The following is a 27,852-nucleotide window of genomic DNA, read 5'->3' as shown; positions in this document are numbered from 1 at the left end:
GGGCCAGCACGGAAACTGCTGACTGGCGCTGGCCTTCTTCTGGGTCACAGCAGGGACCCTGGCAGCTCACCCTATGGCCTCACGAAGACGGGTCAAGAGCAGGTGGGGGAGGGAGGGAAGCCACCCTCTCGTCCCCAGGAGCCCCGCCCAAACGCAGCTCAGCAGTCCCTGGAGCGACCCAGGTCCTGTTCCCTTTGGCAACGGGAGTGGCACACGGGGAGCGCGCTTTGGCACCCGGCGGGGGCGCGGGGCGCACGGCCGGGACACGCGCTGTGGAAACCGCTCGGGGGGTCGGTAAAGGAACTTCGTCCGCGAGTGCCGCTGGCCAAGTCCGCGCGGCAGGTCTCATTTCCCCCGTGTTTGGCGACGGTCCCTCGGCCACCCCTACGGCTCCCGCCTCTCCCTCGGGATTTTCCAGCGGGTTAATTTCCTGTCCGGGTAAATCCTTTTGCGAGTCCCTCGCCCCTCCCTTCCCGCTTCTCCCCGCTCCATTGCTGCCACCCGGGCTCCCCGGGTCCGTCCGCGCCGCGCTCGGTCGCCCCCGCGCGCCCGGGTGCACGCCCTCCCGGCCCCGGGCGGCTCTCCGGCTCCCCGCGCCCGGCCAGCGGGATCCCGCCGTGCAGCCCCGGGAGCTGCGCCCGCGTCGCCGCGGCTCGCGCGGGCCCCTTGGCCATGCGCCCCCGCGCTGTCCCCCGCGCCCCCGCCGGCGCCGCGCTCGGGCTCTGCAGCCTCCTGCTGCTGCTGCTGCTGCTGCTGCTCGGGCCCGGGCACGCGTGCCCCGCGGGCTGCGCCTGCACCGACCCGCACACCGTGGACTGCCGCGACCGCGGGCTGCCCAGCGTGCCCGATCCCTTCCCCCTGGACGTGCGCAAGCTGCTGGTGGCCGGCAACCGCATCCAGCACATCCCCGAGGACTTCTTCATCTTTTATGGCGACCTGGTCTACCTGGACTTCAGGAACAACTCGCTGCGCTCGCTGAAGGAGGGCACGTTCAGCGGCTCGGCCAAGCTCGCGTTCCTCGACCTCAGCTACAACAACCTGACCCAGCTGGGCGCCGGCGCCTTCCGCTCGGCCGGGAGGCTGGTCAAGCTGAGCCTGGCCAACAACAACCTGGCAGGCGTGCACGAGGCGGCCTTCGAGACCCTGGAGTCGCTGCAGGTGCTGGAGCTCAACGACAACAACCTGCGCAGCCTCAGCGTGGCCGCCCTGGCCGCGCTGCCCGCGCTGCGCACCCTGCGCCTGGACGGGAACCCCTGGCTCTGCGACTGTGACTTCGCCCACCTCTTCTCCTGGCTTGAGGAGAACGCGTCCAAACTGCCCAAAGGTGAGCCGGGCTGGCTGGGCGGGGAGCCGGGGTGCGGGGAGGGAGAGAGCAGGGAGAGGGCAATGAGGAGCCCTGACAACCCTGGGGTGAGGGGCCTCGGTCGAGCCTGGGAGAGGATGCTCCGGGGCTACTGAGCAAGTGGAGTTTCTGCCCCGGAGGTTGGGCGTCTTCCCCTGTCTCTCCAACAACTCACTTTCCCAAGTTAGGGACCTGCGGGTTCTCTGTCACTCCTGGCCAACATCATCGCACTGGGCTTTGGGTCCTAGGACTGGTGGGTGCAGGTTATTTACGGGGGTCTCCTACGGGCGAGGCACCCTACTGTGTGGGAAACACAGCTCCATTCTCGGTGCCCTGACCACGCGGAGAGAACCAGCCAGTTGCAAGGGCTCTGGGCAGCCTCTGGAGCCTGAGCTGGTCTCTCAGCTTCTCAGCCCCAGTTTGCTTTTCTGTCTAAAAGGGGTGGCGAATAGTCCAGGTAAGAATAATGGCAGCCCAGTAAAGCCAGTGATGCAGTAATGATTTATTGTTCTGTGGCTTTTCTGCCCAGATGGGAAAAGCTGAACAAAAGTGCTGTGAGCTGTTGTCCTCCTGCTTTCCTGGTGAACCTTTGCAGTGGGGGCGTGGGCACAGATACCCACTGGACAGATGGGAACGCAGGGGCCTGTGAAGGCTATCGGGAAGGAGCAAAGTCAGAGCCCACCAGAGCCGAGGAGGAGACCCCAGCATCCGTAGGGATGGGCACCGTGGCGAGGGGCAGGCAGAGGTCCTTACCCTCGGTGGATTCCACCTGCGAGTCTGGGAGCTTCAGGTGCACAGTGACCTCTTGGGGCCAGACCCCACCTCCCACCCTGCCCCCAAGGTTTAGGCAGAATTGGAACCAGAGCTGCAAGGCCCACGTTATAAAAAGTGACACAGGTGCAGATTTAGCTTTGGTGTTCCTTTTTTCCGTGTACTGAGATGCTGCTAATCGATGTGCTGAATCCTGCGGTCATTTGCTCTATACTGTTATGCGCACATACCCCACGCATCAGGGTGGTCACTCCTCAGCAGAGGCTGGCCTCTGAGCTGGCACTTTCAGCCCAGGCTGGCTCTACCACAGAAGCAATTCCAAAACAGATCCTGCCTGCGAGGTGCAGAGTCCCCCAACTTTAAACTTTGCCCTCACTCACCTGCCTGGCTCCCCAGACCCTCTCCACGAGAAGACTCTGTCCTGGAGACAGGAATGACAGGACAAAGACTGCTGCGGGAGGGGGTGCGCCTTGGTGCTGATTGCTGCTGCCTTTGCTTCTTGGTGGAGTTGGCATCTTTTCCCTATTGTTGGTTGGGTTGGTATCATTGGCTCCCATTGCCTTCCAGATGAGAGCAAGGCCTTCTGGGGACAGGAGCTGCAGGCTTCTGTCTCTGGTCTGCCATGCATGGCCATGACCTTGAACAGGCCACTTATCTTCTCGGGGCCTCAGTTTCCTCATCTCTAGAGTACTTGGATTGATGTCTGAGATTTCCACAGAGCCTTGGATTTGGATCTGAAGCCGTGGGTTTGCGTCCTGGCTTAACATCTGGGTAACCCTGGGTAGGTCACTTGACTTTTTGAGCCTCACGTTCCTCACACGTGAAATGCATAGTCCATCCGACTGGGTGGTTGTCAGGACTGAAATGAGGTGATGTGGGTGAAAGAAAACAGCAGGAAGGATGTAAAGTGTTCTTTCTCCTACTTTGGGGAACATAGGGAGGAAAACGGACCCCAGACGGGTATGTGTGGCTGGGGAAAGGATGCACTGGTTCAGAGAAGCGTCCAGGGTCCTGGGCATAGGGTGGGGGCTAGAAGAGCCTTGGTCCCATCCAGTGGGAAGAGCACAGAGGCAGCTCGGGGCAGCAGGACGGCTTCGGGCACCCCACAGGGTGCAGTGCCAGGGGCAGCTCCCGTCTCCATGCAGCTGCATGCACTGTGTGGCTAGAGCTGTGTCCCTCTAAACTGTGAGCCAGAGACAGGGTGTGGGGTGGAGGAACCAGCACAGGCCTTGAAGTGAGAGACTCGGTTCAGATCTGGACTCAGATTTCTGATCCTGTCCAAGTCCCTGACCTCTCTGAGCCCCAGTCTCTCTGCCTCTAAATTCAGGCTGTAGTACAGTCTCCACCCTGTTTGCTGTGCGTTTTAGATAAGATCCACTCTGTAAAGGGGACAGTAATGCTTAGCTCGGAATAGGTGCTCAGGAGGTGTTAGTCGTCACCTTCCCTCCTCCTGTGTCTGGGCTGCTGCTTACACTTTTCACAAAGGCAGCCGGGCCAAGTGGCTGAGAGCCCTGACTGGCACCCAGCTGCTCGGCTTCAAATCCTGCCTCTGCGTCTCACTGGTTGTCTGACCTCTTTGCACCCAGGTTTCCTCGTCTGTAAAATTGGGATGATACAGTACCCACCTCATAGGGTGCTTGGGAGGATTAAAAGGGCATTGTTTATAAAGTACTTAGAACAGTACCTGGCACACAGTGAGGACTATGTAAGTTTTAGTGCTGCTGTTGTTGTCCTATTTTAACTAGAAGGCCCAGAGAGGTGTTGGGAGTAACCTGCCCAAGATCACATAGAGGGATAAAAACAGGGCTGGGGATGCACCTGGACCTCCCGGCTCCCAGCCCCCTCGCCACGCCGACCACCCACTTCCTGCTGAGAAAACTAGGCCCCAGCAGGGCATCAGTGCAGGGCTTTCTAGGTGGGCGCCCTGCCTCTCCCAGGGGAGGGGATTCGAAGTGAGGAGCCAGGAGAGGAGGATGCTGTTCTGCGGCCTTTCCACGTCCGCCCTTCCCCCTCATCCCCTAGAGAAGCAGTGCGGAGCCCAGAGCTTTCTCCCTGTGACCTTGACTAGCTCTGACAGTTGCAAAAATGTGTTCATCTGCCAGGTGAGCCTCCCTTTGCAGAGGAGGAGGAAACTCTGTCAAGGTCCCCCGGTCCCCTCCGTTCAGGCTCCTTCAGGGGCTTGGGGGAGGCGGGCTCTGGGTCTAAAGACAGAGGAGGAGCTGCCTTGCTGGAGGGAAGTGGGAGAAGGGATGCCAGAAACCCGAACCAAACCCAAATAGCAAAACAAACAGAAAAACCCAGGACATCCAGTTAATGTTGCATTTCAGGTAAACGACAAGTAATATTTTAGGATAAGTATGTCCCATGTAAAATACTTATACAGAAAATTATGTGTCATTTTCCTGAAATGTGACATTAATTGGACGTCCTGTATTTTATCTGGCAACACTACCACCCTACCTTAGGGCGTAAGTCACTTTGTGGTTTACACATGCTGTCTCTTTTAATACAGTAGCCGTGCACGGCAGACACCTTTACCCACAATTTACCCACCAAGAGACCAGTGAGGTGCAAAGAAGTGAAGTTGTTTGCACAAGGTCATGTAGTTAGTGGCTGAGATGAGCTTGAACTCAGGAGTGTTCAACCCCACACCTGATTCTTTCCGATGGTCGTGAAAGGGACAGTGACACTATTCCCAACATTGTCCCTCTCCTGAGTGACAGCTGGCTGCTTCCTCCTTCCAGCCCCAGATTTTGCACCTGGTCTAGTGATTCTCCCATGAGACAGTGGGTTTCTAGGCAGTTTAGGACAGCGTGTCACCAAGGGGACACTGATGAGCTCTCTTCTCTTAAGTAGAAAGGGCTCCAGACCTGGAAGCCAGAGATCTTGGAAATCACTCAGGTCAGGGCAGAGAGGGAGAGAGTAAGGTCCTGGTTTAAAAGATTGGGAAGTTGAGGTGCAGGGAAACCAGGTGCCCTCCCAAGACCCTTAGCCTGGCCTTCAGGGGGTCGTAGTTTCTGTGCAGTGGGGAGGGGGCAGAGCACTTAAACAAACTGGGCTTCTGGGATGCTGTTGTAGCGTGGGAAGACGTCCCACATGCTGTCCTCAGTTGTGGTCCTGGAGCCACAGGGAGAAAAGGCCACTGGATTTGACAAACCCAAGCTGCAGGCACGGAGCTGTCACTGTGTTTGGCTTTACAGGTGTGGGGAGCAGGGGACACGACCCATGCCAGGCCTGAGAGTGCGTCATGGGAAAGGCACGTGCAGGTCTCCAGGTGGGAGGCTGAATCTGCCAAGGCCACCTCTTGCACCTCCCTGTCCAGCCACAGCCATGTGTGACCTGCAGGTCACAGCCTGCAGGACTAGGGCAGAGATGTGAGTGGATTCTCTCACCCTGTGACCTTGACACCTGGAGGAGTAGGGAGGGAAGGGCTAGGAGTAGGGAGGGACTGGGGTAGAATTACACGGGGCCACACGTCCTACCTCAGAGCTGCTAGTCCTGGCCCCTATGTGGGGACAGCCTCCTAAAGAAGATCCACTAAATAGTGCCTAGTAAAGCAGACCCTGTGGCAGCGTCCTGTCCAGAAAGAGGTGTCAAGGAAGGCAGGTGCTCACCAAGGTGCATCACTAACCCCACCTGCTTCCCAGGCCCAACTCAGGGCTCTCTGGGGGGAGCCAGCCACCATCTCCCAGTAACTCGACTTCCCTTTTCTTTTCTTTTTTAAAATTTTTTTACCAGCTGTCCGGTACAGGGATCCAAACCCTTGACCTTGGTGCTGTAATTCTGTGCTCTAACCAACTGAGCTAACTGTTGACTTTCCTTTTCTGATGTCAGACACTGTGAGGGCCTACTTTGTTCAGATGAGTGGGAACTCCTTGTCATAGTCACAAAATAAACCACATTTCAGCCAAAGGGACAAAATTTGAGTCTTGCCTGAAGTTCACACTGGTCCTTTCTCTTAGTTGACTCCAAGGTGACCCTATTTCTTTTTCTTCTCTTAAAAAATAAAAGCAGTTTTATTTTCCTGATTACAAAAATAACAGGTTCCTTTTATTAGACAGGGGAAATGTGGATAAGTACCATGGAGAAAATAGAAACTACCCAGAATCCCATCACTATTAAAGCTTTGCTATATTTTATTCTGATTTTATTCTTATGCATACAAGTGTTGTTAAATGATTTGATATTATACATTTTCATACTGAATTTTTTCTCTTATTGAGTTGGGAGCATTTCCTGTCATTACAATTCTTTGAACTTCTTCCTTTCTTTTTTTTTTTTTAATGATGACCGGTAAGGGGATCTTAACCCTTGACTTGGTGTTGTCAGCACCACGCTCTCCCAAGTGAGTTGCAGGCCAGCCCTAATTCTTTGAACTTCTAATGGCCATGTGAATAGGTCATTTTATAGATAAATTCACTGAATCTGTGTCCTGCTGTTAGAAAGGTGGACTGTTTCCTCTTACTGTTTGTCTATCTACAATGCTTAGCTGAGCATCTTCTTACGTGTAAAGTTTGTGGAAACTCCTGGTTGTATCTCTGGGGTTGATTATTTGAAGTGGAAACACAGGGGAGAAATCTGGTTATTTTAAACCCCTGGATACATTTTCGCCTGGGGAGCTGACACCGTTAGCCAATAGAGTTGGGGTCTCACCACACCTTTCCCAGCTTCGTGTATTATTATGTCCAAAAATCCTTTCCAGTTTGACAGGCAGCACAATGACGTCTCCTTAATGCTCTAATTTGTATTATTCGCTCGCCTGCCTAGTGAGCATTTTGCTTGCATTTATGCCTAAGAGATCTAGGTCCTGGGTAGAGGTGGATGGAGATCTTGGGTGCTCTTGTAGGTGGTCCCTGCTTTGGCAGTTCTGTACCTGTCCTGAATGCCACAGGCTCCTGCATTTTAACTTGTATCTTACTGAGCCTTGAGTCACTGGGGTGTCACCTTTCTCACCATTACCAGTGTCCTGAGGCCAGGTGTCAGTTTTACGGGTAGCATGGTCTGCAGTCTGTTGGAGAGCCACCTGCAAGCCTGTCCTCAGGCAACCTCACAGTGAGCCCAGCCTTGGTGGCTCCCTGGGGAGCCCCCACAGAGTCCTGCTGCTCCGGTCCCAAACACCGGGTCTTTCTGAAAATGTTTTAGCTGATCCCGTGACCTCCTGTGCCAGCCTCTTCCAGGGCACAGGATGAGTCTGGAAGCCCCCAATGCCCGCTCTCAGCAAAGGACCCAAGTGGGTTCCCATGGTAGAGGTCCCTCCACCCCTGGGAGCTCTCTCTCAGCTCAGGAGATGCAAGAATATGTTCCTTTCTTCATGAGAAGAATCATGAAAAATCCCCGCTCCTCAAATGAATGGAAAGAATAGCTTTCTTTTTTATAAGACACCAATGAGATGATGTCTGTTTTTAAACATAATCATCCTAAGTCATCTGCATTAGGAATGCAAATTGCACACGGTCGCATTGAGGGGCAATGAGCTTAGAGCTGAGGATCAGGACATCCTGCCCCTGCTGCCACCTCCTTGACTTGGACAGGTCACCTTCCTTCTCTGGGCTTTGGTTCCCTTGTCTGTCACCCCGAGGTTTGTTGAGAGGATCAAGGAAACACGGATGTGAAACAGCTTTAGAAGAAAGTGAGGGAAAGCTGGAAGGGCTGCTGTTAACCCAGTAAAATGACAGCACAGTGGTTTGTGGACCATCAGCCCCCCTTGACAGCCACATGACAAGAACGACAAACAGCGACAGGGCAGCCCAGCATGCACAGAGGGTGGACGACTCAGGCCACAGGACCTGCCGCTGATGGGGAACCGCAGCTCTGGCGTTCGTGTGTGTGGGTGGAAGTCAGAGGGCAGAGGTAGTAAAAGCATAAGAATCCACAGGGCCAGTGCCTGGCAGGGAGGCTGGGAAAGCAGGCGGGGGCAGATGGGGGAGCCCCGAGGTCAGGACAGAGAAGGGAGTCCCATGGAAAAGTGACCGGGGCCGGCCCGTGGCTCACTCGGGAGAGTGTGGTGCTGATAAAACCAAGGCCGCGGGTTCGGATCCCATATAGGGATGGCCGGTTCGCTCACTTGGGAGAGCGTGGTGCTGACAACACCAAGTCAGGGGTTAAGATCCCCTTACCGGTCATCTTTTTAAAAAAAAAAAAAAAGAAAGAAAGAAAGAAAGTGACCAGAAGGATATGCAGCCACACAACAGTAGTGGGGTTTTTTTCTGGGTGAAAAGGTAGCTTCATTTTATTTTATTTTTTAAATAAATAATAGTTTTTAATTTTTTTAAAAGCAGTTTTACATGTGTGGAAAGTTGAGCAGATGGTAGAGAATTCCTCGCAGTATCCCGTGTTATTAACGTCCTGCATTAGTGCAGCGCATCTGTTACCATCAATGAACCAGTATCGCTACATGCTTATTAACGAGAGCCCATAGCTGACGTGACGGTTCTTTCTCTGTTGTACGTTCTGTGCGTTTTGACAAATACAAGCGTCATGGATCCATCATCACAGTATCATGCAGAATAGTCTCGCTGCCCTAAAAATGCCGTTTCCACCTCTTTGTCCCTCTCCCCTCTCTCCTCACCCCCTGGTAACCACTGACCTTTTTACCACTTCTAGTTTTGCCTTTTTCAGAATGTCTGCACAGAATTTAAGACATGGTGACACTTGGATAAGGGAGGTCTGGGGGGGAAGTTGGAGCCCTCAGACACCTTCAAATCATAACTCGTAAGCAGTTCCTGGGCTCCCTGATGATTGAGAAAATGCCACGTACTCATTATATTTGGAGAGTAAGACCCTGCTGACAAAGGAAAATGGACATTCAGCTCTCAAAAGAAGGGACTTAGAAGAACATGGTCCTGTCTCCAGATGTCTGAGGGGCTGCCACAGAACACAGGAGACTTGTTCTGGTCTCAGAAGACAGACCCGTGATTGGGAACTACGGGGAAACGGACTGTGATGCACCGTAAGGAAGAATATCTAGCTGTTGAGGCTCTGAAAATGGGCTGCCAGGTAGGTAGTGAGCTTGCCATCTCTGGAGGCATTCAAGCAGAGGCCAATTGAGCACTTTTCAGTGGTGCTACAGGGAACACCAGGTACTGGGTGAGATTTCTGCTCAGGGTGCTTCAGTCCTCTGATTCTGACTTTCTGGGATTTCTTCATCCTCTCCTGGTGGTGCTGGCTGAAGGAGTCTGTCTTGGAGGAGGGTCAGATGCTCTTATTATCCGGTGACTGCACCTGCCTTGATCTGGAGCAATGGCCCATCTCCCTTCCCTTCCCTGCCCTCACTCATGCTGCTTTCTGCACTTAAACAGGCAAATCTCTTAAGTCGTGTGGCTGGGAGAGAAACGCCAAGCTCCGCTCCTCCTGCACATCTCAGGTCTCACTCTGCTCGTGCCTGGTCCTAGTCGGAAACCAGATCACCTGCCAGCAACCAGATCAGTCTCTCAGTGTGTACCGTGTGCGTCCAGTTCATGTCCAGCTCCCCTGAGCCAGGACACTGATCTTCTGCAGCTCTTCCCCTGAGCCCATGGAACCTGAGTTTCCCGACATGTCAGGGCTGGCCTGCTGTGTGTGCGCCCGGCTCCTTCATTCATTCATTGTGGATATTTCTCATGCTTCTGCTCTATGCTCCAGAGAGACGGCTCCAGGATCTTTGTCACTGACTACTAAATGGCCTCTCAAATCTCATATCAGAAGCTGTCGTCCCCATCTTCTTGCGTCCATAGCTCCTGCTTTAGGCTCAGAACCAAACTTAGTGAGCTTCCCTGCTTCAGAACCTGGCCTTGCAGGGGTTAAGCCAAAGGCAACTTGAACATATGAGCAAAAATCAGAGCAGACCAAACACTTGCCGAAAGCAAACAACTCCAGGTGCTCAGGACATAGTGGTGAGTCTGACAGAGGCTCAGCCCTCTTGGAGTGAACGTTCCAGAACTCTCAGAAAAGCTTAGACTGTAGATTATCTATTTTACTCTTCTTCATTTTTAGATAGGCAGCCACTTGCCACTGACTCACTGTGTGATCGTGGGGGGTATATGAGTTTCCTGTTGCTGCTGGAATAAACCACCACAAACTTAGTGGCTTAAAATGACACAAATCGATTATCTTACAGTTCTGGAGGTCAGATGTCCAAAACAGGTCTTCTGGACTAAAATCCAAGTGTGTGTTCTTTTCGGCTTTCCAGCTTCTGGAGGCTACCCACATTCCTTGACTCACAGTCCCACATTGCTCTGACCTCCGTTTCCATAGCCACGTCTCCTTCTCTGACCCTGACCCACCTGCCTCCCTCTTATAAGGACCCTTATGATTAGATCAGGCCCACCTCCTAATCCACGGTCACCTCCCCGTCTCAGGAGCCTTCACTTAGTCACATCTGCAAAACCCCTTCTGCCATATAGGGCCACATATTCACAGGTTCTGAAGACTAGGATGTGGACAACTTTGGAGCTTTGGGGGGGTCTTTGTTCTGTCCACGACAGAGAAGTAACTTCCCTGCTCCTGTGTCCTCACCTGTGAAAGGAGAGGGTCAGCAATGGCCAGGCTCCACACCTGCCCATGCTCATGTCTAATGACCCCCTCCCTTCGGTACCTCAACCTGCAGTCACTTCCCAACCATGCCACAGCTCTGGCCCCAGGGATGGTGGTGGCTTCAGTGTGGGACCTACTAAAAACTGCCCAGTGCAGGTGGCTGCTGCCAGGGTCTAGGCTCTACACTTGGCCCCTGCTGCTGGAAGAATCATAAATAGAACAGAAAAACAACTTGGCTCCTGACTTGCAGGAATATCAGAATTGTTTTTGTAGGCAAATTGTTTTGGAGCTGTTTGGGGCACAGACACAGTTGATGGGCTGAGGGGGGTGTCAGTACCCACGGGAAGGTGACCCTAGAATGATGGTCACCACAGAGCAGATGGAGAATCCCCAGCCTGGGGACAGAGGGACCCCCCCAGGAAAGTCCAGAGAGAGTCTGGCCTCACGTGGTGAGAGAGAAGGATGGAGTCAGAGGAGAGGAAGTTGGCACCACTGGGCAGAGATATGTCACCTTTTGAATAATAAAAACAATTGTGAGATCTACCTTGTGTTGCCTTGACTGCATTTAGAGATCTCCTGGGTCTAGAATATCATGAGCATGAGTAGGGCCAAACATGTTCTGAGTAAGGGAAGTATTTATAGAGGTTCAGGGCTGGGTAATTGTATGTTTGTTTGTTTTTTAAAAACTCTTATACATGGAATATTTATTCAGCCTTAAAAAGAAGGGAATCTGACACACACTATAACACGAATGAGCCTTGAGGACATTACGCTAGGTGAAACAAGCTAGTCACAAAAAGACAATTATTATATGATTCCACCTGCATGAAGTTCCTAAAGCGGTCAAGTTTATAAAAGCAGTAAATAGAATGATATGGGGAGCTAGTGTTTAACAGGACCAGAGTTTCAGTTTGAGAAGATGCAAAGGGTTCTGGAAACAGAGGGTTGCATAGCGCCGTGAATGTAACTTAACACTAGTGAACTGTACACTTGAAAATGGCTAAGATGGTAAATTTTATATTATGTTTATTTTACCACAATTTAAAAATGTTTTAAAAATTGGGTCAAAAAAAAAATACTCCAAAGCAGCGTGTCCCCCCCTCGGCACTGTCGGGCTGGCTAGTTCTCTGTTGCGGGGCCCCCTGTGCGGTGTTGGAGGCCAGCAGCTTCCCAGTGGTCTTCTGCCCACGAGATGCTGGCAGCACCCCACCCAGTGGGACAACCAGAGTATCTCCAGACACTGACAAACGTCCCCTGAGGGGAAAACTCCCCCCAGTAGAGAACCACGACTCCATAGGATTGATGAGAAAGAGGATTAAATGAAACGATGTCATAGTTCCTGATAAGTAGTAGCAGTTTCAATAAATACTGCTTCCCAATGGAATGTCATCTCCACTGTGTCATGGGAGAGGGCCACTAACATGCCCACCCCTCCTCTTCCCCGGACACTCAGCAGGTCTCTTCTTCCAGCTGGCGTCGAGCCCACCAGCAGAGACTAACTTGGAACACTGGGAGCTTGGAAGAGCAGGTGGACATTGTAGGGGAGGTGGATGTGGCGGGGGGAGGAGGACGGGGGACGGGAGGAGGATGCGGCAATGGCAGGGCTGGCCGAGATGATGGCAGTGATGGTGATGGTGGTGATGGTAATGGCCACTCATGCTGCCTTCCAGAGAAGGAAATGTTCGGCCCTCTGTGATGATTCCCTGCTTGTTTCTTAGCTGGCAGCGGGGGTGTGGGGGAGGGAACAGGTTGAGAAAATCCCATTCAGGTCAGTTGACTGTCTTCGCTTGTGTGTGTGACTGTTTGGCTGTCCTGAGATTTAGAGTGGGCCTCAGGCTGGAGTGCAGGACGCAGACACAAGTCACACCCCCGCTGCAAGACATGTTCTGCAGAGCCAGGACCAGCCGGGAACAGCCAGTGACCCGACACTGCAGACCCAACTTCCTCTTAGCAACATCAGCTTGTCACTTAGTCAGACCAAGTGTCTGCAGCTGAGGCAGGGAGAATAACTGAGAATCTTCCCCTGTGCCACAGTAGATATTTAATGAAAGTGATGGTGGAGAGCAAAGGTGAGCACTATAAGAAATTAGAGCTGCTGGCACCTCTGTCCCCAGGAGCAGGAGCGAGCCCTGCGGTGCCTCCTTCAGCAGCATTCCTCTGCAGCATGAAACAGCTGCAGCAGTGCCCAGAATACGTGCAGCTTCTCCAGATGCTCAGGGTGCATGAGAACCAGGTGCCTGGAGAGAGCACTGGGCAGGGAGTCAGGAAACCTGGATGACCGTACACAAATTGCCTGACTCCTCCAGGCCTCTCATCTATAAAAGAAGTGAGAGAGGTGGGGAGGGAGGGAGACTGACAGATGTCAAGTACGCCTCCAGATCCACCTTCGATGACGCTGTGAAATCAGGGTGTGCCAGCTGAAAGTCCAGCTGTCGGTGTGAAAGGCCAAAGACCTGCTTCTATTTCCCATGCCTTGGAGTTTGGAGTTCCAGGAGGCTGGCAGGGAGGGCCAGGAAGGATGTTTCACACCATAGGCTGGACCGTCTTAGCCCAGCAAAGGGAAAACAGTAGAGTGATCAGGAGTCGTGAGTTCTTGCCAAGAGCAACGGGACCAATGCCCAAGGGTGCCCACAGAAACTTCCATGTTGCTGCTTAGTCTGGGGTGTTGGGTGGAGAGCCCCCTCCCCTGGGAGTCAGTCCAGCAGTTGGGCGGGGGGCTGGATCAACCAAAACCCTTCCCAAGCCCTCCTGGTCACCAGGCCTTCTTGCACTTGAGAAGACTTGCAAAGTTCATGTCACAGGTCTTGGGGAGGCAGTTCACAGAAGGACAAACCCAAATGGCCAGTGAGCACAGGATAAAACATCCAGCTGTACTGGTAATCAGAGAAATGCAAATTACATCAATGGTGTACTCTTCTATGGCTTATCAGATTGAGAAAAATGAAGGAGTGACAAAATCTTTTGTTGGCACAAGTTTGAGGACTAATACCCAATCTTCAGTCTGTGATAATGTATTGTAGGGAAATAATTAAGAATGTGTAGAAAGATGTTCATAGCAGCTTTGTTTATAGTAATAAAAAAACTGGAAACATCGCCAGATTGGGTATGTATATCATGGCTCATCTACACAATAAAATATGCTGTAGCCATTAAAAGTGATGCTTTATAATTGTATCTGTCGAATGGAAAGATGTTCGCAATATGAGTATCCAGCACAGTGGCATAGTATGTTTCTACTTTGTGGATTCATGTGCACATACACACAGGAAAAATCTAGAAGGAAAAAAGCCAACGTGTTAATCTTGTATTTATGTGTTCTTTTATCCCCTTTATTTTTGTTTATTTCTTTTGTCTCAGTATGTATGTGGGTCCTGCCTAATAAGCAGAATTAGAAAAACAAAAATATATTTTTAACAAAAAGTACTTCCCAGAACCTGTCCTTGATCTGTGTTAGACAGTTTCTGGGAGGCCAGATCAGGGGAAAGGCCCCAAGAAATCCTCTGGCTGCAGGCCTGGTGGTTGGCAAAAGGTAGGTCCGGGGTGAGAGACTGATCTCAATCTGCCATCCGCTGTGTCACCATCTATTTGTGGAGAGTGGCAGCTCAGCACCCTCCCCAGGTCAGGTGTTGGCTGCTGGGGAGAAGTTGTCCGTGGACGGAAGAGAGCCCCAAGGGGTGGCAGCAGGCAGGAGGCCGGGCCACCCTGCAGGAGGGAGGCTCCCATCTCTTCTGAGCGTGTCCTGGCAGAGAAGGAAGAAGGGATGTAAAGAGAGGAAGCTGTGAGCCCCCATCTGCCTGGGCCAGACTGAGATGCAGCCCACATTGGTCTTAGTGGAAAGTAGTTATGGGTTGGAGGAAGACCTATCGTAAGACAAAAGGTGGGAAGTCAACTTGCACCAGCTGAGCCTGCCCAATGAGTTGTCTTCTGGGAGGAGACTGAGCTGCACCAAGCATGGGCTTTGCAGGGCAGCAGGACAGAGTTAGAGGACCATGGCTCTGAGACAGAGGCTGACAGGATATGGGTCAGTTCATCCTTGAACTCCATTTTCCCATCATCCATCAGGTGATGCCTGGGGGCCACCAAGGCCTTCTTCTCCCCTGACACCGTAAGCAACTTCGTATGAAAGGCACAGCTGCAGCTTTTGCCAGCTCCTGCTCCATGAAGTCTCTAAGTGTCTGGGGCTTGAAATGGTGGGAGTGATCCTTTCTTTCTCTCATCGTGGCTTTTCTTGCCTTCATGAACTCCATGGTTCTCTCCTCCTCTTCCCCTGTGCTCTAGTGCCCCCAGCTTGGCTGTCATTGCTTTTTAATAGTTGTAAATTGGTTTATTTGTGGGAGACAGTGATGCTGGGGACCATCTGTTCTGCCATCTTGACTGGAAGCCAAAACTGACAATGTTGACTTCTATACAACCAAAAATATCCTGCTGAACCCCAAGGGCTTCACCTTCACTCCCTTGTGCTCCTGCCAGTCCCGGCCTGAGCCAGATGTCACCTACCTGCATCTGCTTCCTCACTGCCACCGCCTCCTGCATCCCGGCCACCATGCTGCAGGAACACTTCACCCACTGAACTCCAACTGCCATGTAGCCCAGGTCCCCGGCACGGATGGCTGCACCTAGCTTTGGGGTATAATTATTTTTTTCTAAAAAGATGATTGGTAAGGAGATCTTAACCCTTGACTGAATATTGTGAGCACCACACTCTCCCAAGTGAGCAAACTGTCCATCCCTATATAGGGATCCGAACCCGTGACCTTGGTGTTATAAGCACCACACTCTCCCAAGTGAGCCATGGGCCGGCCCTTGTGGTATAATTTGAAGTCAGGTAGTGTTATGCCTCTGCCTTTATTTTTTTTGTTCTAGATTGCTTTGGCTTTTCCAGGCTTTTTGTTGTTCCAAATGAATGTTAATGTTGTTTTTTCTATTTCTCTAAGAATGTCATTGCTATGTTGACAGGGATTGCCTTGAATCTGTAGATTGCTTTGGGTAGTATGGACATTATCACAATGTTAATTCTTTCAATCCATGAGCACGGAATGTCTTTCCATCTTCTCATGTCATCTTTAATTTCTTTCAGCAGTGATTTGTAGTTCTCATTAAAGAGATCTTTCACCTCCTTGGTTAAATAGATTCTTAGGTTTTGTTTTGGTGACTATTGTAAATGGGCTTGCTTTCTGGATTTATTTTTCTGCTAGTTATTGGAGTATAAAAACACTGCTGATTTTTGCATGTTGGTTTTGTATCCTGCAATTTTACTGAAATTGTTTATCAGGGCTAAGAGTTTATTTGTAGAGTCTTTAGTTTTTCCTGTATATAGTTTCACATCATCTGTAAACAGGGACAGTTTGACTTCATCTTTTCCAGTCTGGATGCCCTTTATTTCTTTCTCTTGCCTGATTGCTTTGGCTAGTACTTCTAACAGTATGTTAAATAGAGTGGCAATAGTGGGCATCCTCATCTTGTTCTTAAGGGGAAAGCTAAAAGCTTTTCAATATGATGTTGGAGGTGGATTTGTCATGTATGGCTTTTATTGTGTTGAAATATTTTCCTTCATTACCTAATTTGCTGAGAATCTTTATCATGAAGGGATGCTGAATTTTGTCAAATACTTTCTCTGCATCTGCTGAGATTATCATATGGTTTTTGTCCTTGATTTTGTTGATGAGGGGTATTATGTTTATTGACTTGTGCATGTTGAATCATCCTTGTATCTCTTAGATAAATCCCGTTTTATCATGGTGTATAATTTTTTTGATGTGTTTCTGTATTGTTTGTTAATATTTTTTTGAGGATTTTTGCATCTGTGTTCATCAAAGATATTGGCCTATAGTTTTCTTTTTTTGTTGTATCTTTGCCTGGTTTTAGTATCAGGGTGATGCTGGCCTCATAGAATGAGTTTGGGAAAATGGCCTCTGTTTCAAGTTTTTGGACAGTTTGGAGAAAATTGGTATTAATTCCTCTTCAAAGGTCTGGTAGAATTCACCAGTAAAGCCATCCGGTCCTAGGCTTTTCTTTGTTGAAAAAATGCTGATTATTGCTTTAACCTTGATGCTTGCTATTGGTCTATTCACATTTTCTGTTTCTTCTTGGTTCAAGCTTTGCAGTTTGTATGTGTCCAGAAATTTATCCATTTTCTCCAGGTTTTAAAATTTGTTCGTGTGTAATTGTTTACAATAGTTTCTAATGATTCTTTGTATTTCTGTGGTTTCAGTTGTAATGTCTCCTTTTTAATTTCTGATTTTTATTTGGGTCTTCTCTCTTTTTTTAATTAGCCTAGCTAATGGTTTGTCTTTTTTGTTTATCGTCTCAAAAAACCAACTTTTTGTTTCATTGATCTTTTGTATTATTTGGGGGTCTCTATTTCATTTAGCTCTGCTCTGATCTTAATATTTATTTCTGCCTACTGATTTCAGGATTGGATTGCTCTTCTTTTTCTAATTCTTTAAGGTGTAGCATTAGGTTGTTTATTTGGAATCTCTCTCTTTTGATGTAAGTGGTTATTGCAATAAACTTCCCTCTTAGTACTGCTTTTGCAGTATCCCACAGGTTTTTGTATGCCTTTTTTTCATTAGTTTCAAGAAATTTTTTGATTTCTTGTTTAATTTCTTCTCGGACCCATAGGTTGTTCAGGAGCGTGTTGCTTAATTTCTGTGTATTTGTATAGTTTCCAGAATTTCGCTTATCGATTTCTAGTTTTAATCTGTTGTGGTTTGAAAAGATATTAGAAATGATTTTGATTTTTTAAAATTTGCTGAGACTTGATTTGTGACCTAACATGTGGTCTATCCTGGAGAATGTTCCGTGTGCCAATGAGAAAAATGTATATTCTGTAGTTGTTGAATGAAATGTTCTGTAGATGTCTACCAAGTCCAGTTGGCCCAAAGTGCAGTTCATACGGAGTCATCTGATGAATTTTGGGGGAATGTGTCTGTCCTACCAGGCAGGCACCTGTGCTTGTCTGGCACCACTGGCCACTGGGGGATCAGTCTGTCTGTTGTGGCCACACATCTAAGCTCCTTTCTGTGATCCTGTCTTTATTCAGACATTCATTCACAAGTAGTGTTTGCAAGTTCTAGATACTGGGATCAAAACAAAAACCCTGACCTCACAGAGCTGACATTTGAGTGAAGATGGGCAGAGAAGCAGAAAACAAGGAAATAAATACGTGCATAGCATGTCAGGGGTGCTGAGGGCTATGGAGAAAAATAAAGCCAGGTGGGGGTGGAGAGTGACGGTCGAGGAGGGGAGAGCTGCTTTCAGTGGGGATCGGGAGGCCTCTCTGAGAAGGTGAAAGCTGAGCAGAGAGACCTAAGGAGAGTGAAGGAGTGAGCCCGGCAGAAGGATGGAACAGGTGCAAAGGCCCTGTGAGTGGCCTGTGCTGGGTGTGCAAAAAACAGCAAGCAAGGTAGAGTACAGGGGTTTGTGGGGCAGTGGTGAGGACTGTGGATTTCATTTTGAGAGAGTGGGGAAGCCACTCAATATGGGGGGTTGAGCAGAGAAATGATGGGATGTACTTAGATACTTATAATCTCTCTCTCTCCACACACACACATGCACTCACACATATTCCGTAGCTTCGTTTTCTCTAAAGAACCTTGACTAACACAGGCACCCTCCACAGGTATCTGGAATCAGGCGTGGGCACGATTTGAAACCTTGAAAATCTGAGTGATACTAACTGCAGATTTTCCGAGCACGCTCAGTGGCCAAGCACCATGGCTCTTCAGATATTCCCTCATTTCAGTTCACAGCACCATCACGCGGCGGTGCTCAGGATGGCTGGGCCTGGCCAGGGTCACAGGGACATCAGGTGGTGGAGCAGCCCCAACAGTCTCTGCTCTGACACCCGCAACCACGTCTCATCGTGTGTACATTTCAGAGCATCCTTTTCCTGACAAGGGTTTCAGAGGCTGTGCTGGCAACTTGACTTTCTCAGTCTGCCCAGCTTAGGGCCTGGGATCTAAGATGTCACTGGAGGTACTAGGACACCTCCTTATAACACTCTGTGCCTGGAGGGGGCTTGTTCTAAGGCCCAGGGCTGGGCTGGCATAGCCCTGGGTCTTGCTGCTGGGAGGGGCAGTGGTGGGGTTGGTGGTCACCTCAGCAGCCAGCCTGGCTGGGTTAAGTCCAGCTCTGGTGCTTCCTTGCTACATGGCCTTGGGCAAGACACCTGCCCTCTCTGTGCCCTGTTTGGCCATCTGTAAAATGGGATGTTATAGTAGCCTCCTGATCTGGTTGGTGTGAGGTTTCAATGGGCTAAAACTTGTGAACCCGTAAGAGCAGCGTCCACCACACACGAAGTTCCACGTAAGTATTGGCTTTCCCTCGTTACTCTTTTTAAAAAATTTTTTTAGGTGTCTTTTTTATTTTCTAAATGAATTTATTTATTTTATTTTATTTTATTTTTTAATTTTATTTTGTCGATATACATTGTTGTTGATTATTGTTGCCCCTTACCAAAACCTCCCTCCCTCCTCCCTCTCCTCCCTCCCCCCCAACAATGTCCTTTCTGTTTGCTTGTCGTATCAACTTCAAGTAATTGTGGTTGTTATATCTTCTTCCCCCCAAGGTTTTTTTTTTGTGTGTGTGTGTGTGTGTGTGTGGGATCATGCAGGATTTTGATTAGCTCACAGTAGCACTGGCATCGCTGTTTCTGACACCTTGATTAATGTCTTCCTTAGCTTCTTGGGGTCTGGATAGTAGCGAGGCCACAACTGTAGGTAGTCTGGAAAACAGCTCAACACATATATAAATAATTGTTATCCTGCCCCATAACCAAGATTCAAAATATCAAATAACCATGAGAAAAGAGGGAACTCAGAGAAGTGCATGCCCTGCTAGCCTCATGCATATCTACCTTCTGTGAGGCAAGTGTACTCCTGTTTCTGGGAATTCAGCCAGCAAGTCTGCCTGGCATACTTCCCCTAAGGCTGAGGTCTGCTCCAGCCCCAGGAGAAAAAGAATCGAATACGGGGGTCCTGCTGTTTCAGAACAGTGTAGTATTTTGATCTTTGTCCACTCAGATGGCTGAAGAGATGGGTCAGGGAGAGAGGGGAAAACATTCCAAAGTCAAGTAGGGATGTGGGGGGGGAGCTCCCCTCCCCACCTCCATGTACCCCGTGCTGGCCTGTCCATCCCCTGCCCTTGGATCCTCCCCCAAAGCCTCCCAGTCTCTCCTCTCAAATCCTCTGTGAGCTTTCCCTAGACCTCTATTATGACTTTCCACTTTCTATCCAGAAGCATCAATACCGTGAATGTGTCCTGATGCCTCTCCCGTTAGACCTGAGCTCCTTGACGCCAGGGCTGCGTTTCCCTCTGTCTGTTTTTCCTTCCTTCTTCCCTTTCCTTTCATAACCTTCATGACACCTGGCAAAAGCCATCCTTGATTTGTTAAATGCACAATTAAAGGAAGACATTTGATAACTAAATGACTCCTTAGTAACTAAGATTAGGTTTGTTTTAGGAGGTTACTGTCTTACTCTGCTCAGGCTCCATAATAAAATGCCATAGACTCTGTGGCTTAAACAACAGACATTTATTTTTTCACAGTTCCAGGGACTGGAAGTCTGAGATCAGGGTGCAAGAATGGTCAGGTTCTGGTGAGGCCCCCTTCCTGGTTTGCAGATGGCCGTTTTCCTGTTGTGTCCACACATAGCAGAGACAGAGACACAAAAAAAGACAGAGAAGGGGAGACTCTCTGGTATATCTTCTTATACAGGCACTAATCCCAACAGGAGGGCCCCACCCTCATGACCTCATCTAACTCTAATTACTTCCCAAAGGTCCCATCTCCAAATACCCTCACACTGGGGATTAGCAGCTACCTGGTTAGCAGAGCATTTCAGTCTCTAGTTAGCAAAGCATTTCAGTCTAAAGCAGTGGTTCTCACTGGGGGGACTTTGTCCTCCTCAACCCAGGGGACAGGTGACATTTTTGGTTGTCATGCTGGGTGAAGGGCACTACTGGCATCTCATGAGTAGAGGGCAGGGATGCAAATAAACATCCTACAGTGCACAGGACAGTGCCCACAACAGAGAGTTATCTGCCTCAGATGTCAGTAGTGACAAGGTTGATACACCCTGGTCTAAAGTAAGATCCTGCAGGAGAGAAGAGGGACCCCACAGTCAGACTACCCCAGGCCCAGAGTCCTGCAGTCTGCCTCACGGGCCTTTTTGGATTGCATTAGCCGCAACACCCTCCCCCATTCAGCTGGGCCATGTCTGCCTGGCTGACTCTCTCTGTCCAGCTCCTGTCATTTTTCTGTGCTTTGTGAGCTACGAGAACCCATCAAGTGAGTGTATCTTATCACGATGGCTCTACCGAGAGGTGCTGCTGCTTATTTAGAGCAGATAAATCCCCCAGTGTTCCTGGGTCCATTGTCCCTTCATCAAATGCAGGTGATAGCATCTGCCCTTTGACCTCAAGCAATGTCACATGAAGAAGCTCAAAGTGCAGTTTCCTCCACTACCACACACAGGAGCTATTTTTATTTGTTTCCTTGTCCAAATCCTGGAAATGCAGACACACAGATCAGGTGTGCACCAGGCTTACAAATCCCACGAACTGATGAATTTTGCCTGTTTAATCCACATGTCTGACAGCCACCTAGACTGGCACTGTTTATGTTTTAACTGAGCAGTGACTCCCAGCAGCTCTCAGTGGCTCCTCCAACTCAGAGGCTCCAGCCAAGGAGTCTCCTGTTGTCCCATCTTCCCCATCCTCCAAGCTCGTTTTGTGGTAAATGTCAAGGGCAGGGAGTCAGGACCTCCAGGAGCTAGGGGCCACTCAGGATTAAGGGGCAGCCTCTAAGAGGCCAGCCCAAACCACAGAGCCAAGAATCGTGGTCCCAATCCCTGCTCTCTTGTTCATTGCCAGTGAGACCTGAGAGCCCTGACCCACTCTCAGCCTCAGCCTTCTTGTCTCTGAGAGTGGGTAGCCCCAGATCAAGAATGAAGATCCCCAAATGCCCTCGGGCTACAAAACCCATTAGGTCAGTGCATCTTGTCATGATGCCTCCACCAAGCACCATCCTTTCAAAGTCCCCACCTCTGCTGGGCTTGTGTGGGGCATGTTTCACTCAAGCCCATTTCTTCTCTCCACAGAGAACTGTGAGGTGACATTTTTCTAAAATCAAGACTTTGTAAAAAATGTCGAGACTAATCTCAAGGCACAAAGAACATTGTGGAAATCAGAATTGACTAGTGGAGTTGTAACCAGCAAAGACTGGATTTAGACACAGGCGCCTTGGGCTTGGGTTGTTTGGTTTGTTTTTTCCAGTTAACACAGCTCACTGAAGACATGGATTTCCAGGAAGTTTCTCTAGCTAAATAATGACCTCTTAAGAGCTTAAAGGCTGTTAGTAATCTTTTGTCTTTAGAAACTGCTTGTGTGTCCTGCAGTTGATTGAGGTTCATCTTCTTTATTGCTATAACATCTTTGGCCAGGATGGGCTAAAAGGAGGCAGGTCATTTGAATTTTTTTTTTTTTTTCATTTTTCCATTGAAGAAATCAGTGTCAGCAAGGGATCCCCAATATAACTGTGTCTTAAAGCTCTCCTGTTTTATTCAAGTGCATATAAAATGCTCAGAAGAAGTAGACAGAAGTTTGCCTTCCTTAAGGAAAAGAAACAGTAAAAACTGTAGTCAAGTGTGAACTGGGGCAGCCTGCAGAGCCTGGTCCAGCTACTTCCTTGGGTCGATAAAGCAGGCACTGATTCAGGGAAAGGAGGGAATGTGGAGTCTGGTTGCAGGATTGCTATGCAATTAGCAGGGCTGCTCTTTGTAGGACAGAAGCCAGCTAATTAGTGAGGTGTGAAGGAATCATCCCTACTTTTGTTACTGGAGGAGAGGGTTTGGGGAGGTCGAATAGCCAACCTCAATCCACTCCGTCCTCTACCAGGTTCTTGACTCCACAGAAAAGAATCCAAGAGCAGAGTCAGAGTAGAAAGCAAAACCAGGTTTAACGCAGGGAAAGAAATATACACTTCACAGACAATGTGAGGGCTGGCGAGAGAGAGAGTGAGCAGCAGCCCTGCCTTCTTCCTGGATTCCACCTTTATAGTTTGGCTGTCTATATATATGAATATTCAATTAAGGGGTGGGTCCCATATGTAACATAGCCTTGCACATGCCAAGTTGGTCTCTTTGGAGCATGCTCCTTGGTCAAATTCCAGCATAAACACTTAAAATATGCTAGGTGCTCTCTAGCACCTTCAGTGGAAGGTCATTCATAGGGTAAACTTCTTCCTACTGAGCATGCTCAGCCACTGGAATTACATAAGTCTGCCTCCTGCTGTCTCAATCTCCACATGTTGGTGCCAAAAATAGGTGCAACAAGCAACAGTAGCTCAGGACTGAGGAGGGGCCTGAGTCCTAGGGGAGTGGTTTGAGACCCAGGGGAGTGTCCTGAAACCTGAACCCAGGGAAACCAAGCACCTCCTATTTCATTGCCAGATAATGATGGAAATCAGTTGAAGGGCAGCTCTTTGAAACCCAAAAGCACTGAAAAAAGAGAGCAAGTGAAGGTTTTTCTGAGAGTTGAAAGGAAGCCAAGGTAGGCAGAGATTGAACGCAGTTGAGCTTAATGTCAGAATGGTGTCCGCACATCTCTCCAGTTCCTCCCATTGGAAAAAGTGCACCTTATTAGTCAAAGGGTAAGAGTAAGCCTCCAGAGCCAAATGCCTGGGTTCAGATTTTAGCTTCACCTCTGTGAAGCTGTGCTGCAGAAAGCACGCTATGTAAATTCTCTGTGCTTCTTATCCATAAAATGGACATGATAATAGTTCCTACCTCATAAGCTGGTTGTGAAAATTAAGAGTTAATACGTACGTAGCACTTAGAAAAGCATCTGCACCATAGTACCTGTAAGTGCAATGCAATTCCTAGTTACTACTATAGTACTTTGTTTTTCTCTACTCTTCCATATTAAAAACAGAAGATCTGAGCTCTACTTGGACTCTAATATTATGCATTCTCTTCTATCTCCTACATACATAGGTTTGTAAAATCACCGCAGTCATTTGAGTTTCTGCATAGTTCATATTGTGTTAGTCAGGGAGGGTAGATGATGCTTGGTGACAGTCCTTCGTGGCTTAACATGACACAAGTCTGCATCTTTGGCTCATGTCCAATGAGGGTTGATAGTGGGGATGGGGGGCTTTGTTCATCGTACTTGGTCAGAGGCCTTGGTTCTCAGCGGCTTCATCTCAACCCATGCCCACCGCCCCACGTTCCCCAGTTCAACTTATACTCAGCTCTGCTTTGCTCACTCTCCTGCTCCTGGCTGCACCTGGTTCCCCAAATGTGGAGCCTTCCCCAGCTTATCTTCTCCGCCTGGAATGGTCTTTCCATGGCTGGTTCCATCTCATCCTTTAGAACTGAGCTAAAGTCATACCTCCTGGCCAACTCATCTAAAGACAGTTCTTTTCTCCTTTTTTATTGTGGTAAAACATATATAACATAATAATTTCCACTTTATGCATTTTTAAATATATGGTTGTGTGGAATTAATTACACTCACCATGCTGTGTAACCACCACCTCCACCTATTTCCAAAACTTTTTGACATCCTAAACATAAACTCTGTACCCATTAAGCAAAAACTTATTATTCTTTTCCTGCCGTTTCTTGTAACCTCTGGTATACTTCTATCTCTGAAAATTGTTTTTCTCTTTAATTTATGTTTTTTAAATTGACTCATGATAATTGTGTATATTTATGCAGTACCATATGAGGTTTGGGTGCGTTTATATTGAGTGCAGGGTGTTTAACATATCCATCACCTCAGATGTTTGTCACCTTAAAGTTGGTCCTTTGTTCCAGACGTTCCGCACCGTCTCACCCTGATTTTTCATCCTAAACATTTCGTGCATCTCTTGATTTAATCACTTATTGTCTAAAATGTGAGCTGTGGAAAGGCAGGGCTCTGTGTAGCTCACTGCCGTGTCCCCAGGGCCTAGCACGTGCTAAGTACTCAGAAGATGTTTGCGGAATCAGTGCATGCCTGTCTATCTTCTCCCACTGGAATTTGCACTCTCTGAAGTTGGGGGCCTCGTTCACCTTGTTTATTGCCAATCCCCAGGCACAGATGAAGTACTCGAGACCTAGTTGTTGAATGAATACACGAGCATCTGGAGAGCCACCTGCGTGGGGCTCAGTGTCTCACGCCTCAGGCCAGTCTCCCTTAGGCTCATGTGAGTAGATGGAGGGTGTAGAATTCACCCACCTGCGATTCTCATAGCTGCCCCTACTTCACCTGATGGAGATGGGGTTCCCCATGAGAAACAGCTTAGTGATAGGGGACAGTCATTGGGAAGTATCTCTAAAATGTTATAAGGCCATTGCACTAGGAACCACGTCCCTCACCACCAGCAACCATCTACTTCTGTGGGTACTGCCTGATGGCAGCCATAGGAAGAAGGCAAAAGCTTCTCGTGTTTCCATCTCCTGCACCCCGGGCTCCCTTCTTCTTGGTCTTCCTCTCCTTTCTCTTCCTTTTGAAGGCATGGTGGCTACAAGCCAGATCTATGGAGCCAGACTGCTTGAGTTTGAATCCAGGCTGGGCCACTTACTAGCTGTGCAGCTTTGGGCAAGTTGCTTTACCTCTCTGAGCCTGTTTCCCCATCTGAAAAATGAGGATGATATTGGGACCTACCTGTGGAGTTGTAAGGATTAAATAAATTAGTATGTGCCCAGTGCTTAGTACAGTGCCTGGCCCATGGTCAGTGTAGTGGATTGGATTATGTCCCCCAAAACTCCCTGAAGCTTAAATTGTGTCCCCCAAGTTTTATGTATTAGAAACTTAGCCCCCACTGTGACTTAAGAGGGTGGGAAATCCTATTATGGTCATTGAAAGGTGGAGCCTTGAAGAAGTGATTGGATTGTAGGATGTTGCAGTAGTGAATGGATTAAAAATGGTGGTCAGGGGCGTGGTTCTGAGGGCTTTAAAAGAAAAGGAGAGTCTGTCTGTCTCTCTCTGCTCTCTCTGCTTCCACCGTCTTGCAATGGGAGACCCCTGTGTCACTGTCACCACCACCAGATGGACTTTCAACTTCCCAGCCTTAGAAACTGTAAGCAATAAATTTCATTTTCTTTATAAATCACGCTGTTTCAACTATTTTGTTATAAGCAACAGAAACAGACTCATACAGTCAGTCCTATGTGTCATTTGTTGTTGTTGTTGTTGTTGCTATAGAACACTTAGCACACAGTTGTGACTTTTTTCTAGAGTGTTCGAAACTTTTTAAGCTTATCAAACTCTCTTCAAGTGAAATCTTAAATTCAACCCCAATATATAAAACAGAGTTTGAAAGGGCTCCTCTGATCATATTAGAGTGAGTATCCCAGAGGTTCTCAAACCCTTCACATGCCTCTTCAGACAACTAGAAAATAATGCTTCTTAAAGTGTGCCTCAGACCAGCAGCATAAGAGTCACATGGTTATTAAAAATGCAGATTTGGGGGAGCCCACCCCAGACCTGCAGAAGCAGATTCTCCAGCATTGCAGCACAATCTTAAGGGGATTCTAAAGCACATGGAAGCTTCACCCAAGCTCGCAAGCACCAAGTACTATTTGGAGACCACCTTCAGATATGTCCTTATTTTCTCTTTTGCTGTCAAGGGAGACCTTTTTAGGGTAGCGGGACTCCTGCAAGTCTGTGCTAATCCTCTGTTCACTGCCCCAAGGACAGTGCAGAGGAGGACGGCATCCAACATGGGAAATGGCCCCACACCCTGAGGGTCATCCACTGGTGGCACCGCCCCATCCCACAGCAGAAGCTGCCCCTTGTCCCCGCCCCCATGGCTGTCTATTACCCAGGTAGGATTAAGGGTACAGACATCCGAACCCTGAACAGATGAGGGCACCTTCCATCCCACTCTGAGTAATTCACAATCAAAAGAGACGAAACCTTAAAATAGGTCAAGGAGGACCAGTACATTCTGATTTATTTTTTTATGGTGATTACTGAGTCTTTTTTTTTTTTAAGTCTAAATTTTATTTATCTGGCTATTTTCCCCATTTACATTTGGGGGGATGCTCCTGCCTTGCTGGCTTTCTAAGCGCTGCCTTGTCTGCAGCCTAACCCGCCCTCTTCTTCTGCCTCCTTTGCTCAGGCCTGGACGAGATCCAGTGCTCCCTGCCCATGGGGAACAGGAGGATCTCCCTGCGCGAGCTGTCGGAGGCCAGCTTCAGCGAGTGCAAGTTCAGCCTGTCGCTCACAGACCTGTTCATCATCATCTTCTCAGGCGTGGCTGTCTCCATCGCCGCCATCGTCTCCAGCTTCTTCCTGGCCACCGTGGTGCAGTGTTTCCAGAGGTGCACCCCCAACAAGGACACGGAGGACGAGGACGAGGATGAGGACGACTGAGCCACCTCCTCCTGTTCCTCACTGTCCAGCACTGAGCCAGGGGCTCCTCTGCAAGAAGAGAGGGAGATGCCAAAAACAGGAAAGCAGTGGCCACCATCAGGGACCAGAACAGAGCCTGATCCGTGTGCTGGACTCTGGGCGCACCCGATGGGACCGCCAAGCTCAGAGTGTGGGATCAGCAGAGCAGAGCAGCCCAGGAAGGTTGGAGGGAACCATTCCTGGAGCAGAAGCTGCCTCCCAGGCTGTGGTGTGGCGAGGGAGGATGAGCGAGTCAGGTTTCACGGCTGATGGTTACAGCTTCACAAGGAGATGTGAAGACTTGCAGCTTTCGACAGCAAAGATGGGTTTGTGCCGTTCTCTCTCTGACCCGGACTGAGCGACCATGAAACATCACCTTCCTCCCAAGAGACAGCAGCTGAAACAGAGGAGACCCAAGTTCAGATCACTCTTTGCAGGACCAGGAGTTCCGCTCTTCATATCATAGACCTCAGCAACCTTGGGATGTTACACAGACAATGAATAAACCCATGAACAAGAGACTAAATGTTTGTGTCGTCCCCCCAAAATTCATATGTTGAAACCTAATCCCCAATGTGATCGTATTTGGAGGTGGGGTCTTGGGAGGTAATTAGGTTTGGATGAGGTCATGAGGGTGGGGCCTGCGTAAGTGAAATCAGTGCCCTCATAAGGGAGTTCGTCCCCAGAGAGCTCCTTTGTCTCTGGCACTAGGTAAGAACACCACGAACAGTTAGCTGTTCATGACCCAGAACGTGGGCCCTCAACAGAACCCAGTGCTGGCATCCCCATCTCAGACTTCCGGTCTGCTAAACCGTGAGAAATAAATGTCTGTTGTTTATAAGCCA

General features: G+C 49.1%; 1 protein-coding gene across 1 annotated transcript; it reads left to right on the top strand.

Moving 5' to 3' along the window:
• Positions 1 to 672: 672 nt before the first annotated feature.
• On the top strand, positions 673 to 27,852 carry LRRC38 (leucine rich repeat containing 38). The gene is made up of 2 exons (XM_063106150.1): positions 673 to 1,324; positions 26,736 to 27,852. The coding sequence occupies exons 1-2, from the start codon at positions 673 to 675 to the stop codon at positions 26,987 to 26,989; spliced, it is 906 nt and encodes a 301-aa protein (XP_062962220.1). The 3' UTR covers positions 26,990 to 27,852.

This window comes from Cynocephalus volans, chromosome 8 (assembly GCF_027409185.1).
Source record: "Cynocephalus volans isolate mCynVol1 chromosome 8, mCynVol1.pri, whole genome shotgun sequence".
In the NCBI taxonomy this organism is placed as follows: domain Eukaryota; kingdom Metazoa; phylum Chordata; class Mammalia; order Dermoptera; family Cynocephalidae; genus Cynocephalus; species Cynocephalus volans.
This window is presented reverse-complemented; position numbering and strand designations above follow the sequence as displayed.